The 20,081-nt window shown below is 32.4% G+C and overlaps 1 protein-coding gene and 1 long non-coding RNA gene across 2 annotated transcripts; both read right to left on the bottom strand.

Annotated features, from left to right (window-relative positions):
• Window positions 1-1,080: 1,080 nt before the first annotated feature.
• On the bottom strand, window positions 1,081-12,711 carry LOC106794684 (uncharacterized). The gene is made up of 5 exons (XR_001382881.3): window positions 11,649-12,711; window positions 10,698-10,786; window positions 3,891-8,967; window positions 1,815-3,210; window positions 1,081-1,363 (listed from the first exon to the last, which is right to left on the bottom strand). It is a non-coding gene; the product is annotated as an uncharacterized lncRNA (long non-coding RNA).
• Window positions 12,712-15,802: 3,091 nt separating this feature from the next.
• LOC100806400 (dirigent protein 19) lies at window positions 15,803-16,378 on the bottom strand. The gene has a single exon (XM_003516940.4). It carries the CDS (start codon window positions 16,376-16,378, stop codon window positions 15,803-15,805), a length of 576 nt encoding a protein of 191 aa, XP_003516988.1.
• Window positions 16,379-20,081: the final 3,703 nt, after the last annotated feature.

Here is a 20,081-nt window from a genome sequence, read left to right as displayed (position 1 = left end):
TTAAGATACCTTATTTTTTATTCTATTTTTCTTTATTTTATTATTTTATAAAAAGGACCTCTATTTTATTCTTTATCAAATGAATAAATAAAATGTTTTTTTTCTAAAAACACATATTTATTTTATTTACCTTTAAAACATTATTTTAATTAATAAAACTATTTCTCCTTATTTAATTAATTAAAAAATCTCATTATTTTTCTAAAACTTTATTTATTTTAAATAAAATCATTTTTAATTTATTTTACGGAAAATGGGCAACAAGTATCTTGTTTTTTCTTTCCGAGTTCAATTTGTTTTGCCATTATATTCACCCAAAGAAAATTTTCTTTTGCTGAAATTTCTCTATACAGGATTGGTTGATTAGGCTGCTGCCATGGTTTAAGCTTTTGTGTTGAATCTATTGTCAAGCTTATTCTACTTAATATTACTTACTTTTATGCTGAGGAGCAGCCACTAATACATCTTCTCTGGCTTGTGAGGTATAGTTATCATGATAGATCTATTTGCTATTAGTTCACAAAGAAGCAATTATATCAAATAAATTATCCTAATGACATATTTGCTATGAACTTATATTTGTTGTTGGTTCATAAAGGTGCAATTATCTGCATATAAGTTTGCTGTGTTTGACTAGATATAAATTCTTTTATTAGAAAACTTGTAAAATAACACAGATTACTGTTGATGTCTTCGTACGATATATTTGTGGCATATAATTAACTGTTCACTTAACTAATAAACTGGAACATTATAGCATACATGGAGAAAAACCAAATAGATTTTAAAGGTAAATATTGTGTTATATGAAGTGCAACTTTTAACTAGTTCATGAAATGTGTGTGCCATGGGTATCACTTCTAATACTCGATCTGATATAAATAACTCCAAGTGGCCCTAATATTCTGTTACCACTCTTCCTACTATAATTTTTTTTAATGGGTGGTTTACTAACAAATATTCAGAAGAGAAAGGGTTGGCAGAAGAAAACTTAGTAGAAAACCTTAAAAATAAATAAAGAAGGAAATTTTACGGGACAAAGAAATTACATAAAGTTTTTATGTTTTACTTATTCCCAAATAGAAAGGCATAAGTCAAATAGAAAATAAGATCTTACAATCCTTGAAAGACACACTGTTATAGTATGTTTCATACAGTATTATACATCACAAACGGTCATAAACTCAAATGACTTAGTCCAAGAAAGAGAACTTCACATATCCTTTTCATCTGGGGACCAAAGAACTTTACATATCCTTTTCATCTGGGGACCAAAGAGACACTTTTGAAACAAAATGATTTAATGCCATTGTTGAAAGTGCAACATGGAGAATCTAAAGTTCAGAGACTGAAAGCCCAATTCCTACCAATTCAGAGAACAATATATTAGTATAGTGCATTATAATGGTGATGAGACTTTTGACAGAGAAAAGATACAAAGGTCAAAGACACCTCATGAAGTTTTTTTTTTTTTACAGATTAGACAATTTTATCCTAAATTTCTAAAGTGTGATATAGAATAAAAAATATAGAAATAAAGCATCTGATAGAAAATAAAAGGACTCAAACGTAGAGAAACTATTTTGGGAATTAAAAATAAATTACATTTATTGATGACTATTATAAACTGTAAACAATAACATAAGTATCATTTTCTTGGAATTGAAATCCAAAACAGCTATTTCCCTTATCAGTTAGAAAATCTAATAATTAAGAAAAGTGTTTCCCTTTAAGAAATAAAGGAGACACATATATACATTAAAATACGTGTAATTTGAATCCCATTCTACATATATTAGGAACAAAAGTCGTACCTTCTTATGAATTCTAATTCCTTGAATGATGAATGAATAACGTGAGTTTTTTCTCCTTCTTCGAGGCTGGTAGTAATTCTTACCAGGGGCACATGCTGGATGATTGGGTTCTTTAGACCTTCATTGGGAGAAATGCAGTTGTTGAATTCAGTCGACATATGATGTATATCTTAAACTTCAAGCTTTTTCAAGTGTTGGATGCCAAGAGGTACTGTATTAAGTTGGGGTATTTCCCTAAATTGGAGTTTTCTCAAAGAATGCAATGCTCCTTTATAGATAACGATGGAATCCAAATTATATAAATATTTGAGACGCAGTTCCTTTAGTTGTTGAATGCCTCCATCTTGAAAATACAAATTTTTACCTTCATAAGACATGGAGCCAATCGCAAGGAACAACAACTGTGACATATTTTGTAGTGATTTCAATGGATCATCAACCTGGAGTGTATCAAAAACAATTTCACAAGATTTTTGAGATGTGAAACCCACTCTGGAAATTTATTTAACTTCCCAGATAGCCTAAGCTTATGAAGCATGTGCAAGGATGAAATAAAAGGCAAATCAAGGACTCCATCCTATGTTGATACAATATTTAGTTTCTCCAAGTTTTGAATCTCATTTATTGAGGAACATAGAGTGCTTCCCTGTTCTTCCTTCACATCCATCACGCCTAAGTTCCTTAACTGCTTCAGCTTTCTCAGTTCTCTGATTAACTTTATTACATCACCATCCTTATTTATCTTTTCTCCATATTCATCCAAAATAACTAAACTTACTTGATGCAATGTCTGTAGGGATGTCATGCCTCTTAGACTATTTTTCAATTGAAACAATGTCATTTCATCACCCAACAGATGTCGTAGCTTTCTATGCTTGCAAATCTCCTTTGGCATTTTCGTGACCATTGTGTTCCGTATGTCTAAGGTCTCGAGGTTCTGGAGCCACTACTACAAAACACGGTTTTTACATCGGTCGAAAACGACATTCTACATTGGTGGTTAACCGATATAGAATATGACGTCGTTGAATACCAAAAGTTTTGACATCGGTCCTATATCGAAAGATGTAGAAAACACATTGTTTTCTACATCGGTGCTAACCAAACCACCGTCTTTGAAAAACATTTATTGACTATGTTGCTGATATCATCAACAACTTAAACAATGTGCTATTGACAATGTTGCTGACGCATGCCCGTTGTTGAAGGTTGAATTTTTTACATCAGGGCTATGTTGACCACCGATGTAGAAATGTGTGTTTTAACATCAGTGCTATATTGACCACCAATGTAGAAATGCGTGTTTTAACATCGGTGTCGGTGGAAGCACCGATGTAAAAATTACATATTTCTACATCGGTGCTTACGAAAGCAACGATGTTAAATGTTGAATAACCTGCAATTAAATTTTAGGTTAATTAATAATCAATATTTATATTTATAATATTATCAATATTACTAATACTCAATAAATATTATTATATAATATTAAAATCAATATTTATAATTACAATGAATAAATTATTTTAAAATAAATAAATTCCCTTTCATACATAACACCTTTCAACCATTTTTCAAGAGTTAAAAAATTTAGTTAAACATTTACTAATATTAAAATCTGCAACAATTTATATTATTATTTTAAAATACTCATGATACAACATATATATAGGAAAACATAGCATATGAGGTGAGAACGTTAAAAAAAATAAAAAATAAAAAAAACTATTTTTACTCAAATAACCATGTGTAAATAACTGAATTAATATTAACATTTATGTAAAATTAAATAGTTAAAACTAATTCATTTTTCATTTTTACTTGATACACTCTCCACAATCCCACATATATACAAGAAATAATCTTTTGATGTCACCTGGATTAATGCCATCTGTGTTTGGACATGGGACAAGCGCGATGATGGTGAGGCCCTTAATAATAATATTGTTGTATAGTGTTGGAAAATTTGTTATAATCTTGAAATTAGAAAATAATTGTTTTGTAACGTAATCTTGAAGGCATTTAATTTATAACTCGAATAATTAAGACTATGTATGAAAGGCAAGCTAGAATTACCTGCTATAAACAGGATGAACATTCCACGATGGAGAGTTTAGGAGCGTTAGATTGGAGATTTGAATCTTGTCTGAGAACATTAATTCAATCAGGTAGGGTCGAGTATAGTTCAACCTTTTGTTGTAAAATTGCTGCCTCCAAAATGCTCCTTGACCATCTATGGTGCCATTGTCCCCTGTCACTTGTCCAAAGGAGCAAAACTTGACAAGGTTGCCATATTGAACTGAAGCTTTGGATGTGGGGTTGGTGTGTTAACTGAATTCAGAAGTAGTTTTTTGTTGTGGATGGAGAATTATGAGGAATCCAAATCTTTATATAACAAAGCTTTTCATGCTGATTCTTACCAGCTTAGGAGGTCCCTTTATGGTGTTGAATCATTAATGTTCTGCTTCTGAAAATTGAGGCATTGTGATCACAAACATAAATTAGATAGGTTGGATTAGTTGAAATGCAAGTAGAAAGGAAAGATACTAAGTTTATTTCCACGTTACTTGCTTTGTAACATATAGCTTTTAATCATTAAATTTTACTTAAGACTTTACCTTATGATTTTTGAAACTCATGCAGATAGTTAAATTAACTGTGGTGGCTAAGACTGCTCACTCATGGAGGCATGGTGGACGTTGTGACTGTGGTGGCTAAGACTGCTCACTCATGGAGGAGCATCAACCATTGGAACTTTTTGTTCAGGTATAAGTTGAATTTCAGACACTTTCTTTGAAGGGAATTGAAAATACATTAAAGGGAGACTTAGTGCATGAGGCTCCCAAGCCCCACCTAATGAAGGAATTGAAAATACATAAATCCCTTTTTAAAAACGATCTTATTTGAGACACTTTGTATTAAATTAACAAAGGAAATTAATTAAAAAGGAAAATTTATCCAGCACAAGTCAAAGTACAAGAGACAAGAAACATCAAAATATTTATCTTCTAGATGTCATGACCACAAGAAGCATACTCATGTTATATCCATCCGAAAAAAGAGCCTATGTCAGAGATACACAAATTAGTTAAAAGGTTAGTTACATACCAATTCAAATGAAAATAAAAGACGCATATGACCCAAAGACAACAGTGTAGCCAAGCTAGTAGAAGACCTATAGACAAAATTCATTTGGTAGTGTGAGATTATTTAAATGTGCTGCAAACCATAATGTAGTAAAACTTGTCATTGAGAACCTTGCATTTGAAAAGGACAACAAATTCTGCTCACTATTTTCTTCATCAATCTACAGCTAAATGAAACTTGGTACAAATATACCAAGTTCTACACTTGAGAAGATAGAGAGAAGGAAGAACTATGGTCGGTGGTCAACTAAATAAAAAGTGGAATTTTAATCATTTTCAGTTTCATTTTGCCTTTGGTTGGAAACAAGTTTTAATTAACTTTTTGATGTGTTTGAGAAGGTAGAATTCATGTACTTAATGGAAAGGTTTTCATTTTTCTGCATAAGGCAGTTCTTGAAAGTGGAAATCTACACTTGAGAAATGGATTAAAACCTAGACAGGCTATGCTTGGATTAAAGTTGGAAAAGTATTTTTGTGAATTCCAATATATATTTGCGAATTTCAATATATAAAATGAAAAAGATAGAATTTGTTAATTTAAGTGTAAAAGCATATTTGAACTCTCTAGTAAAATCCTCACATGCACTCAAAGGGGTTTGCTAAAAATTAAAACTTAATGTTTGCCAAAGGAGGGGTGATTAGAACTTAGAAACCACTCTCTGAAGTTTGAATGAACTATGAGATTTCTATTCTATATCTCTATATAATATATAGTATGCACCTAGAATAATAAGATTATTGTGTTATTTTCCTAGATCTCTCTTGTAACATGTAAGCTTTTTTGTAGCAGCAGAAAAAACCAAACAATTTAAGGCTTCGGCATATTATTAATTATTAATCATTCTTGCCTCATGTACATGTAACTATTAAAAGCAAAAGCTTCAACATGCAGAATGGTGAGTGTATCACTGATTAGTTTACTATTAAAAGTTGAAGTTTATATAAAATAAATACCACGCAGCAATAATTACTATTACTAGTGACCCCATTTGCAGCAGCTACATAGCCATTTCAAAAACTATGGATATAAGAACTAATTAATTAACAAATAATTTCTGTTATGACAGAAAGTGAAGTGACTAGTACTTGGAAATTCATTTTAAAAGGAAGGGAAGATTAGACAGAGGAAGTAGGTACTTGGAAATTGGAAAGGTGCTCTTTAGTCAGCTGAGTAGTCAAGCTTTGTACAACCACTGCATTGTTGAGCTCCTGCAGCTTACTAACAGAAGTTGCTGCCCTGATTTTACCAACATCATTTTCTGAAAACACAAAGCTACCGGATATATCCCATAGCTCCACAGTCCCCTCATCATGCAAGGTCACGAACTTGACACCAGTAAGAATGAGATTCTTCACAGCAGACAGGAAGTAAACTTTATTAGAATTCAAAAACATGATTTAAAATTATAGAGTTAGCACTATCATCTTTAAAGCTTGAACCTAAATATCACAACCATCAAACAAAAAATCAAGTCACACACAAATGATAAAACTATAACCTAAGTTAACAAAAAAAAATTACAACTGTCAACTGGTAATCAAGGTTTAAAAAAAAAAGTCTGCAACATCAAGGTTTCCAGGTGGCAGGGAGAGGCGGAGAGCTAATAACAAAATCACCAAATCAACCAACACAAATCTCAATATCTATCAACTAACTGATCGAATTTCTTCAAGCAAAAAGCTAACATTTAACAGAATTTTACCAAAAACCAAGGCATCACAAATCCGATCGAATATAATACAATCTCAATTCAAGCCAACTGTTCAAAGATTTTACCAATCTCGACGCCAAGACCCTACATCCCGCAGATGAGAAAGTTGGAACCGAAGAGCCTTTGCATGATCTCTCGCCCATACACGGCGAGTTGTCGGCTGTGGAGATCCTCATCGATGTCCGGCGGGTTTGATTTGCCCAAAGCCATATTGGACGCTCCTTCACTCGCGTCCCCGCTGTTGCTGCATATAGTGCAGTAGTGAGCTGCACGAAGTGCGATCGTGAGCACAAGAACAAAAGCAATCAGGAAGAATAACCAAGAATTAGCGTCTCGATCGTGAAGAGGATCGAAGTCAAAACCAAAAAACCGCCAAAGGAGTAACGAAACAACGACGAGGAAAAACCCTAGCCCTAGCTCACGCAGCATGAGCGTTATTACAGTTATTGTTTAGAGAGAAGGAATGAAGATTGACGAAAGAGAGAAGCAATTTACCGATTGGAACTTCGGTGCGAAAGAAGGAAGAGAAATGGAACCTCTGATTGGATGCATATGACCCACAACATAGTATCACCACGATGGTGGCCACGACGGCGGAGATGAAAATCTTTTTCTGAGATGAAGGGGGTTACGCGGCTAGGGATGAAGGGGGTTATGCAGCTAGGGTTCTGAGATGAAGGTTTTTGGAGATGAAAATTAAAACAATTTAAAAAATACAATCAAGGGCGGTGTTGTATTAACAAACGACGTTGTATTGAATGCGTGTATGGGTATACGACGACGTTGTTTACGGCAACATAGTCGTTTAATGAGTTGCGTCAAATGCCACTACGGTCTTTGCCAAGAACGATGTCGTTTGTTTCGTGGTATTTACATAAATGTCACCGCGTATATTCTACAACAGTCCCCGAATAATCGATGTTGTCTTCTAGTCGTAGAATGTTGCTTTTCTAGTAGTGAGCTTATCAATAATTTTGGAAAACTTGCTCTCCATATGTTCCTGATGCTGAAATACCTCAAGTGTGCTAGATTTCCACAATTTCCAGGAACAAAACTCAATTCACCATCTTCAAAATCAAGCACCTTCAATAGCCTGTATTTTGTAGGGATTCTTAGCACATAGTTGTTGGATATTGTTGACTCTTCAAGTGAAAAAACAAACAGTGACCAGGTGCATGAGCTTTCAATACTCTCCATTAAATCATTGGAAGTGATTGCTATTGATAAGTGCTGAATCATCCCACTTGACATTGATTCATCTTCATTACTAATATGCTAGAAGAAACTCAAATCCTTGGATTTTCTGAGGATCATATCATGCAATAGGTCATGAACACAACATCTCTTAGCTTTTCCATCTGTTGGTGGTATTCTAGAGGTGAAAACTCAAAGGAAAATAGAATAAGAGGAAGATTATTTAGGGTTGAATAATTTCCTAATTTTATTTCAACTTTGGCTTAGCTTTTTTGATGCAACTAGTGAGTCCACATATTTATAGTGAACAATGGAACTTCCTAGAGAGCATTAATTCACCAGCGCATAAACTCTCATTACCTAGGTACATATTTTCTTGATACATGTAATTCTCTAGATACATGAACATAATTTTCGAGACTACATTTATAATATTGCACTCCACATTATTCAAAACCATCAATGGTAAATGAAGACACTTACACTAAACTTCTGACAATCAACTCTGTTAAATATTGTTGTGCAACTTCCTCTATTGTTTGTCCTTCTTCATTTTTACAAATTCTTCCGTTATCCACTATCGAATCAATCTTATCGATTTTACTTCATAATCTTTAGGATACATTTCAAAATACAATAAGCAGAATTTGAGATGGTATGGCAAATCATCATAACCAAAACCTAAAATCTTTGTTAATGTGACACCCTTTACCCCGATGTACATATTTATATAATAAAATACATGGAAATGTGGAATTACATGAAAGAGATTTTATTTTCTGAGTATAAAAGAGTTTACATGAATAAAAGGTTTACATCAACGTTAATCATCAAATTAAAAATTTATCAAATAAGGATATGAAAACATCTTTGACCGAAAACAAGGTCGTCCAATTTTTTTTACACAAGGAAAGCAAGTTAAGCACTGGAACAACATAAAGTAACATATTCAGAACATTATGGAAATGATATAGAAACCCATGTCCCAATGTCACATTGTATCAGAGTGTTGTGTCCAAGCACCCTCTAGCACGAGATTCTTTAAAGTTATCCACCTAACCATTTGCTCCCACGAACACAAGTTTGAGATTATCACAAGATCTAAACGCAAACAATACACAAGGAGTGAGTTATCACATTCTCAACCAAGTAGAGCTATACGAAAGCACACGCGCGCACACACATACACATAGATAATATAAGTATAACAAGCTCAACTTAGCACAATTTGGATCATTTTACCACTCATTGTATAACATCACTTGTTCCAAGGATTTAATCACAAATTCACATTTCACACCTTCACATTAATCACGTGTTCAAAAAAACATATCTCAAGTACAACACAATATCTCACTCACAATTCATTACACACCACCAAATAACAAGTCACAATGATCATTACACGGGTGTTATGCTATAGATACACTAAGTCTCAAGCTTATATGCAATATGGTATCATATCTGTGAAAAACCTCATCGGATGCCTAGGAATACATGACAAGATGGACCATACACTAGAAGTCAGGTCACTCTCACTAGGTGAAATCATAGAGAGACCAGTCAGGGTTACTCTATTTTGGGAGAACACTCCAACCATATGGGATCAACATAGGATTGAAGGAACATTCAAACTGAGTGTATTTACCCCCAAGGTCTACACTTCGAAGAGTCTGCCAGGGCCTCTCCCTCCTGATTCGGGTTCAACCCAAAAAATATTTTAACACGCAGACTCTATTTATGAATTATACAAAACACACAACTCCTCAATTGTTCTCAAAATAATTTTAACTCGTCGCGTCTCAAAGTGATTAAACTCGCCGGGTTCCCACAGTGGATCCAATCATCATACTCGTCGCACATTAACTTGTCGCCCTTAAGGATTTTACAGTTGTGTAATTGTATGGTTCATAACTCACAAATCAATGCATATAATATCTCAATACACATGTATCTTACAATTCAACACATACTCAATTTATCACATACACTCAATGTCAATCACAATGTTATAATCCTAAAGCAACATGTTATCACACCTCATGAATCATATACACATCATATAGTATTAATATATACATGGCACAAACACATACTTTACCTGTGAATTATGCAATACACACAACTACTCAATTATTTTCAAAATCATTTTAACTCGTCGTGCCTCAAAATGATTATACTCATCGGGTTTCCATAATGGATCCCATCACAATACTTGTCAAACAAAAACTTGTCACCCTTAAAGGATCTTACAGTTGTGTGATTGTACAGTTCACAACTCACAACTCATAACTCAATGTCATCACTTTATACTTCACAATAATAGGTATAATCACATTGAGGAACATATTAATCCCATACTTATTCACAACACATGTCTCATTACACCTTCTCACTAACACATGATTACTTCTCATACATTATATATATATATATATATATATATATATATATATATATATATATATATATATATAAAATAACAATCTTCCAACATTTAAGACATATAATCATTCACTTATTCATTTGGTTAATAGCATAGAACAGGTGATTACATGGGGAACAAACCCCTCAACTAATTTCAAGAAAACATGCAAGAATCAAAAATTTTAAAATTTTTAGGTTTTAACATTCAAAGTCAAACACTTAATTAAACCATTCAATTCACATCAGGATATCAATTTACCCGTCAATCATGAGCAATTCATAGTTATCATTGTATAGAAAAAATTAAAACGGATAAAATACTTCAAAATTAACCTCAATTTGATCTTTTAAGGATCTCTACACATGTTCACTCTAATCCCAATTATAATAAACTCATCTCTTACCTTTAAGCGGGTTCACGTATGTAGTCCGACAGTGATAGCAGCGTCTCTAGCGATTCCCTAAGCTTACTCAAGCTTTTCCTCTGGTTGTTCTGCTAAGGTTTTCAAGTGTTAAAGAGAAGAAGAAGGGATTAGAGCCTCAATTTCACTCTCTACAAACACTATTTTTGAAATCCCAACGATGAGAATGTGCGAAAATTAGTTCCAAAGATGAAAGCCAAATTTCAGAACGATTCAACGGTTAATAAGTCCGAGATCGTAATTTTACTAGGATAGATTTGGGCGTATACAGAAAAAACATAAGGTTTTAAGAGAAGAAGAAGAGAGAATAAATTTGAGAGGAAAAAAGAGCGTAAATATATATCGTAATTGTAAAAACTGATATAATATGTCTTTATTTATAACTAGAGCACTCTGAGCCTATTATTTACTCTACTTTTTTATTTTATTATTTTATAAAAAGAAAACTTTATTTAACTCCTTTTAAATAAATAACTAACTCATTAAAACATCTATTTATTTTATTTATTTCAAAACTTATTATTTTAATTAATAAAACCATTTTCCCATCATTTGTGTAATTACAAAAACACCATTATTTTTTTCTAAAACTTTATTTGTTTTTAAATAAAACTCTTTTTGTTTACTTAAAAAAAAACAGCATGTTACAATTACACTTATTAAATGGTGATTTTTCTCCATCTCTGAACTTAGAATTTGCCAAATTTTTCCCCATATTGGAATGTCTTCTTCCATAAGAGTTCCAGACATTTTTCTGAAGTTAAAGGTTTCATCTCATGCACGTGGTCAAGAGGAGTTCCCTTACAAGAGACTACAACCTCTTGCATTCTAGTTGTGATTAAAATTCTACTTCCATTTTTATTGTCAAACATGGCATGTTGAATCTAACCCCAAATTTCTACATTCCGTGTATCATCAAGAATGACAACGTACCTCTTCTCTTGCATATTGTTTCTCACTTCATCAATCAATGAATCTGGATCCATTTCAGAATATCTTGAGGAGGATCCTCCCTTTTTTGTTTGCATAACTTCTTCACCAAGTCTCTCGTCTACCCTTCCATTGTGTAGGACTGAGACACCACGATCCATGCATGGAAATCAAAATGTCCAATCACCTTCTAGTTGTTAAAAACTCTGTTGACAAGTGTGGTTTTTCCAAGCCCTCCCATTCCTACCACTGATATGACAGTGCGATACGCTGGTACCCCTACTAACCAACCAATCAATTCATCTCTTGGCCCTTCAATGCCAACAACTTCAGCTTCTTCAAGGTAACGAGAAGCCGTTCGAGGGTCATGCCATTGAACAACTTGACTACCTTTATGACTTCTCTTCCCATGTTCAGAAGAAGGTTGGATTTGGAACTGATAATCTTTAGCCTTTTGCTTGATTCCATGTACAAATGACTTAATCTGCCGAATCTCTGTTGCTATTCAATGGCGAGACGTCAAAGACCCAACAAAATGAACAATCTCACAAAGTTAACTTGTACATCCAGGATCACGAGGCTGTTGTTCCACATAGATCATGGATTCATCAATAAAATCTTCTATGGGAAATGATGCTTTCCCTCGACTGTTTCACCCAGTTTCTGATTCCCTCTTTCATGTTGTCTCCTTTGCCAGCAGCCCTTTTATCTGCATCCTTGAGGAAAGCTTGAATGTATTCTAGTTCATCTTTTAGGTCTGCAAATTCTTTGGGCATGTCCCAAATCAGATTTGCTTCATCTCTTATCAGTGGAAGCAATTTCTCTCGTGCTATGGAAACTGCCATGTCCGCCATCTGAGTCTTGCTAGCTTGAACTCCTTCTGTATTGTTGAAATGAGGATTTTGAGTTCTGAGACTTTTTTTGCTGATCTTAAGTTCCCTAACGTTTACAATTAAAGGAAGACTTTTGGGTTTTCCTAATATTGTGATTTGGTTAATCTGTCAATGTTTGTCGTTGTACAAATATAATTTAAACCTGCTTTTGTCATATACAATTGTTTCTGTATGCATGATTTCATTTTGATTATTCATTTATATAAATATTTTTAGGCTTGTACTTATCTTCTTAACAACGCATGCATCACAGAGTTGCAACTACTAAAATGATTTATTAGAAAAGTCAAATCCTTGTATATGCAACTTTTAAATTTTTAAATATACTTGTTAATCTGCAAACCTAATCTTGATTTGATGACAAAGAAAATGCCAACCCACATGGAATAATGGGTCCGGAAGCCATTTTTTATAACCCATGCTGGTTTCAAAAAAAGCAGCGCATGCAGGTTGGAGCATACTAAGTTGACATTTGCTTTGATATATTTTAGTCCAGTGGTACTGGAACAAATTGTAAATTTCGTAATTATACACCCATGTTTTTTTCCGTTAGCTAATCTGTAAATATATATGTAATTAAAGACTAAATATTCTTTATACGCTAAACAGACTAAATGTTGATCAGCGTGTTTCACGAGTTTTATATATGATATAATTTAGATAAAATAGAAATAATTAAACATTGAAATATTTCAATAAACTATAAAATAAAATAATTGTGAATTTTTTGTTGAGATCTTATGAATTAAGGAAGTTGTCAAAGACAGAGAATGATTTTCTTGAAATGCATTTTTCTGAAGGAAGTTCTCAACCCCTGAGCCTCACATTGCAGAGTAACTTCTCGATTTTCCTAATCAAGACCCGACAGTCAAACAAATCCAACAATTTCTCAGAATTCTTATCTAATAAAATTTTATTCATCATGTTGCTGAAGAAGGATCCTCCGCCTGGGGGACCAAAACAAATTAAGGCAGTGGAAGAGCTGAAGATGACAAATGGTGTTCTAAGAGTATTGATTAAGAAATTTAAAATAAAAATATTTTTATTGAAAAATGAAAAACTGTTACTCATGATTTGTTTTATTCTCTCCTATGATTTATAAAATAAATATTTTTTCTTTTTAATTTTTTAATTAATACACTAAGAATACTAATCAGTAAGATCCTAAGAAGATAGCTCAAAATCCACCTACTTTAAAAATCCTTGGAGCTGGATAAAGAATCATAAAAATTGATGCAAATGATAATTTTTGGGGAGTTGTTCTCATAGAAGTGCCCTAAAAATATTTATTGTGACCATGGTAGTGGACACGTCAAAGAAGCAGAGAAACATATCGTCATACCAGTACTTTTAAGGAAGCATTAACAGTCAGAAATGAAATCAAAAAATTTGATTTTCATCTAAGAGGTCATAGTTTTGAAGTTTATATGGACAATCACCTTTTCCAAAGATCCTTCAATTTTCATCTAACACTGGTTTTCTCGTTATGACTTTTATCAGACACATCAAAGGAACTACAATATCATTTCAGATTTTATCCTCAAGGCCTTCCAAAACAATTCAAGTCATAACCAGGCTAAACAAGTTTCCTTTTATCTTTATGCTTAAACCATTACCAATAAAGCTAAGACAGTCAAAGACATCTCATTTGGATTAAGTCAGTCCTCTACTCCTAAAGAAGAAATCCAAGCATACGCCAAATCTGAACACCTCATGCTTTCAATCCTGAAAATCCTCCTTTTGGAGGAATTTTTGAAGTTTTTTGTCTGTCCTGATTTGATATTTCTGAAGACACTTTATGGTGTATCTGGTGCATAATGATAATTGCTATGATTACTTTTATTTGTAATCATAGATTCATAATTCACAATTATTATCTCATATTTTTCTTATTTATTGCTATGTTTGCTCTTATTTTAATTAGATTATTCATAGTTTTAGGAGTAATATTATGTAGTATTTTTTCTGAGTCAGCGCATCGGTATCTCCCAATTCACTCAATCAGATTATGTACTTTAAATTCTACGAAACTTATTAGTTTTTATGGTTGTTTTCCAATTAAAGCTCTCAAATGTCGAACTCTTAATGTTAGGAGTGATGAAACTAAGTATTAAGAATATAACTTTTCTCCCTCTCGGAAATGAAGTGTAAAATGATCTCAGATGGAAGTCATGAGAAAAGGTTAAATAATTATTTTGATATTTTATCATATTTTAAAAAATTTATTTTAATTTTTTATCGCATTTTGTTATTTATAGCTTTGAAACAGAGATAATTCATTATGTCCTTAGAATAATCAATCATTTTGTTCATAGAGACATAGAGTATGTCAGAATGCCATCCCTGCAATAACAGAATTCCACTAATTATCTAACATGCAGCTGAGCAAGAAATGCTAACGGTCATCACGCGTAATCCTCCAGGTGAGTGGGCCTCCAAGTTGCCCTCTTGGGTCTGCTGTTTCCTTGGTTTGGATTGCTATCATAGTTTCTACTTCAATTTTATCATTCATGGATCTTCTTTAATAGAATGGCGACATGTATGGTAGTGTCCCATCAAAAGAATGGCAACAACTCAATCTTACAACAAGTCAAAAGAATAGTATATAACTAAATACGTACTGAATTCTGAAATTATCATACCAACCACGACAACATCATAAATACAAGAAATTATTATACTTTCAAAGCCCATCACATGTTTATGGCCTTAACCAATAAATCTACGTTACATGTCAGGTAAAAATTGTCCAGAATAAAAAATTCATGATGAACTCGAAACATGTAATAATTTCTTCACAGAATACACATCAGAAGGATTCACGAGTTTGAACCCTAACGGAAAACATCACACAAAGCTAAGCAACACCACAAGTGAGGGCTTCTATATATGCCTCTGGAAGAGGAAACTGAGAATCCGAGAGTGTAATTACAATGAAGCCAAAAATTATCTAATAGAATCAGGTTACAGATTAATCCATAGCCATATAAGATGTGTTGTTATTTAATCAAAATTAGAATTTTATTTACTAATCAACATTGACTTCAAATGTCAACCTTTATAATGCATGTTATCAAAGTAAAACCAATCATCAGCATTGACATTAAATGCCGACCTTTATTATAAATATTGCCAATAAAACACTTTTCTTTGTTTGAATTACATATATAGTAACTAATTAAAGAACTTCTTTATATAGTAATAACACATTACAACCATAACCCCGACCATTGTCCCTCCCAATTTAAAACCGTAAAAAGCATATCAATAATGAAGAACATAAACGTTGTACTCAACCGTAGCTTGCATGGTCTTAGGATCAGAAGAATGAGTCTTGACCAGGGCATATCCCCTAGCAAACCGGAAAATCCCACTACCACCAATCACAGGCATCTCCCTGCTAACCTTGCTGAGAGCCCTATTCCTTCCCATAATGGTGATGGTGCTGCCATTGTACTTTCCTTCGGTTAGGGCGAAGTTCATGACCATCAGAAGGCTAAGCTCCGACCGCGACGCCGACGCGTAGAGCCCTTCGGCCCTCCCCACTTGCTTCGAGCTCAACTCCGGTCCCAAGGTTAAAGGGTTGTCTAAGATTCTTACCAAACCAAACGAAGTGGTTGTGTTGTATTTTGGAACTGAGGGAATGATTTGAATAGCGGAGGGGTTGCTTCCGGTCAATATGTCATGCCAATAGAACCTGAAATGGCTGAGTTTTTCTTTGGTTTTCAGGCCCAGGAACTTACGGTTTGGTGAGCCCACGAAACCTGTGCCATCTTCGGCAGTGACAGAGGTGAGGGCAATGATGGAAAGAAAGAAGAATATGAGGAATTTAGTAACCATGGTTTAGTGATTACTATTGTTATATATTATTATAGACAGAATGTATAATGTGGAGAATGAGCTAGAGAATGTGGAGAATGAATAGAATGAACGGAAGAATTAATAGACAGAAGTTGAATGTGGAGAATGGAGAGAATGAATGGAGAAATTTATAGAGGGAAAGTGAGGAAATCAATGTTGGGAAGCAATTGAGTACGTGTGGGTTTGGCACATAGTTACTAGTTTCGTGGTACGGGTAAAGGTACGCAACTGACATTATTATCATAAAATTTCTTGTAAAGAGAAATCACCAATCTCAGCAAGCAGCACGCAGAATAGTGAATTCCATCCATATATCATATATGATATGTGGAGTTTTTGATAGAATTACTATGACTTGGTATTTCATGCAATGAAATATATATAGAACCATGTAGCTAGCCTTGAACAAACACTTCTTTTGTTTAGAAATCATATATTTTTTTATTGAAAATAATCATATTTAAATTAGATAAGATCATTATATGAATGACAATCATATTTAAATTAGATAAGATCATTATATATGAATGACAAAGTTCTCTTTTTAAGTATTTAACGTATTTGTATACTTAAAATTAACAACAAAACACGTTAGAGGTACTGATTGAAGACAACACATACGTGTATTTATTTTTTTTTTCCATGTTTCTACATTAAAAGGCCGGCTCTCCAATCTTTTTTCTTTTTTTACAATGATATATTTCTTTAATTATAGTTAAAGTTAATTTCTTTTGAAATGTTGATATTATTTAAATGAATTTTACCACTCTTAAAGCCATATACTTATGCATATAGATAAACTTTGTTTTAGAGAAATCGTTGTATTTATTAACTTTTTTTATTAAATTTTCAAGAAAGTTTTACGAGAAAAAAATACTTTTCAAAAATTCTTTCCCTTCCGTTTTTACTCTTAATTCAATTAAGTGAATTTTAGTACAAGACATAAATATTAACTTTTCAATCTAGTGAACTTTCACATAGTCATAAGGGGGATATATAAGTTTTTTCTTCTTCTTAATTTAACTGAACAACTCAATTTAGAAGATAAAATAATCAATCTTAATATCGTCGATTAGATATTAAAAGGTTAATATTCTAGCATATCACAGTTTATATATGTGCATGTAAAATTAACCAATTATTAGTTTACCTCTTAAAAGAGGAATTATTATTATTATTATTATTATTATTATTATTATTATTAATTCTTGACGTAAATATGTTTTTATCCATGAAAAGTTATCAAAAATTTTCATTTAATCTCTAATAAAAATAATTCTTAACATTTGTTTCCCAAAATGTATTTTATTTTGTATTTCATATCTCTGCCGATATAATAGCTCTGAAAATTAACCAGTCTATAAGGGATTCCTCTAATGTCTTGGTTAAGCGAACTAGAGCAAAGCTTGTTCGGAAGCATTGGCGTTGACCAGGCGTACCTCATGTTTAATTCTTCATTGTCATATAATTGCTGCGGTTTATTTTATTTCCTCCTAACTATGTCTATACGATTTCGTCAAAAAAAAAAAAAAAAACTAAGTCTATACAAACATCTGAATTACAATGAGTACGGAGTAATTAATTAATTTATTAGTGGGTCGCAATGTAAGTTCAACTATTTTGACGCTTTCACCTTCAATAAAATGGAGTACTTTAATAAGGAGAAAAATTTATTGAAGGTAAGACATCATATTAAGTTATCATTAATTAATTCAATTATATAAGTTGGTTGACAAAAACCATTCCATACATATGGAGAGTTTTTGACGTGCCCATGTTAATTTGGAGTATTCATACTGTTGTTTTTTTATCAATAAAAGTTAAGTTGTATTATTATATTATTATTTTAAAATTTAATGATAATTTTTTTATATATTACAATTGTAACTTTTTAATTTCACAAAATCAAACATTCCTTTTCAAACTAAAAAAAAAAATATTTGCAAACATATCCACACACTCAGGTTCAAACCGAAACCTCAACAAACTCATAATTTGGTTCAGTATGGCTTCCTCCTATAGTACTTCTTCACTACCACCCCCAATGACGGCACTTCCTAACCAAGATACAATTTTTATGATTATTTCATGTTTGGAAGGGTCTACTAAAAAGGCAGGTTTGAAACCACTGGTAACTCTTTTTTGCTACATTATCTTTGTTATGCAATGCCGTCATTGATGGTGATAGTGAAGAAGGACAGAAGGGGGAAGTCAAATTCAACCGGAATGAGAATTGGTTGATGTCTTAGTTTGTACCTGAGCATGGGTATGTTTGCAAAGGTTTGTTTAGTTTGAACTGGAACGTTTCGTTTTGTGAAATTAAAATGTTCAAATTCTTTTTTTTAAATATTTTGATTATACAGGACTAAATTGTAATATATAAAAAATATCATTAAATTTTAAAATAATAATATAACAATACAGCTTAATTCTTATTGGTTGAAAATACACCGGTATCAACACTCCAAATTAGCATGGACATGGTAGAAATTCTCTTACGTATATTTATTATAAAATTAATTGTTTTTGAGAGCTAAAAGGATTTAAATTGTTTGATTTATGTACAGCTGAGGAAAGGATCAGCTCGCTAAGTTAGCTCAAGTGGAACGAAATATATGCGTTTAAATTGAGTAAAATTCTTTCGGTGGATTTGATTCAAATTAATGTACCATTGAGGAGTTAATCTCAATCATATTAACTTAAATTAATATGCATGGTTTTATTTGTAGAGAAAAAATAAGTAGTAACATTATAAAAAAATTTACAAAATCATTAAATCACAATTCATCATGATAAGTTTATTGACTTTTAAACTAATTATTTTAAAGTAATTTAAACAATAATTTATAAATTGGATAATAATATAAGATTATTTTATATTGTCAATGCATAGACATTAAATTCTTGTTTCTATTTGTTTATTGGTTAGTTTTTTCAAATTTCATTAAAAATCATAAAATTAATATTTTTTTTAAGAGACTAAACAAAACAGACAGTGCTGAAATCAATCTTAAAAATCTATGAAAGTTTATCATCGTTATAAAAAATCACAAATAAAAACTATTAGTGAAAGAGTTCCATTACTCAGTCTTAAAATGTTGAAACAAAAGACCCTAGATTCTTAAGCCTATTGAAGAAGTACAAAGCATCCATCCTTAGAGTAGGTAGGGTTTTGACACATCCAGACATTAAAGAAAGAAAATCCGACAGTAAAATTCGATTAAATGATTTAAAGTGAACGACACAATTTATAGATGAGTTTAATTTATAGATTTATAAATTGATTGATTCACAAAAGAAATAATGCATATACATTGAGCATGGTTTTAAACTGAGGTTTGAAACCACAATTGCATCCGTAACATCATAGTATTTTGGCACTCGTAATTGCATCACAATCATAATTGTGATCGCATTAGTCACAATTATCCGCAATGTAAAAGTTTTTGTTTTATCACAACCCCAATTTAAAACCATGATACCATGGTTAACTCAGTATATTTGCATTATTTCTTTCGTGAATCGTCAACCAGGGGTGTGCGCTTTTCTGGCGACAGTTATTGTCATCATAATTAAAGGTCCTGGCATGGTTAGTTGGAGGGGGATCTACAGTCCTCTGTTACCATGTTATACATATGTATACATCACATAATTAAATGAGTTACGATTATTATTTTATTAG

The sequence above is a fragment of the Glycine max genome, chromosome 1 (assembly GCF_000004515.6).
Source record: "Glycine max cultivar Williams 82 chromosome 1, Glycine_max_v4.0, whole genome shotgun sequence".
NCBI lineage: Eukaryota > Viridiplantae > Streptophyta > Magnoliopsida > Fabales > Fabaceae > Glycine > Glycine max.
The sequence above is the reverse complement of the archived record's forward strand: the minus strand, read 5'-3'. Positions and strand labels throughout refer to the sequence as shown.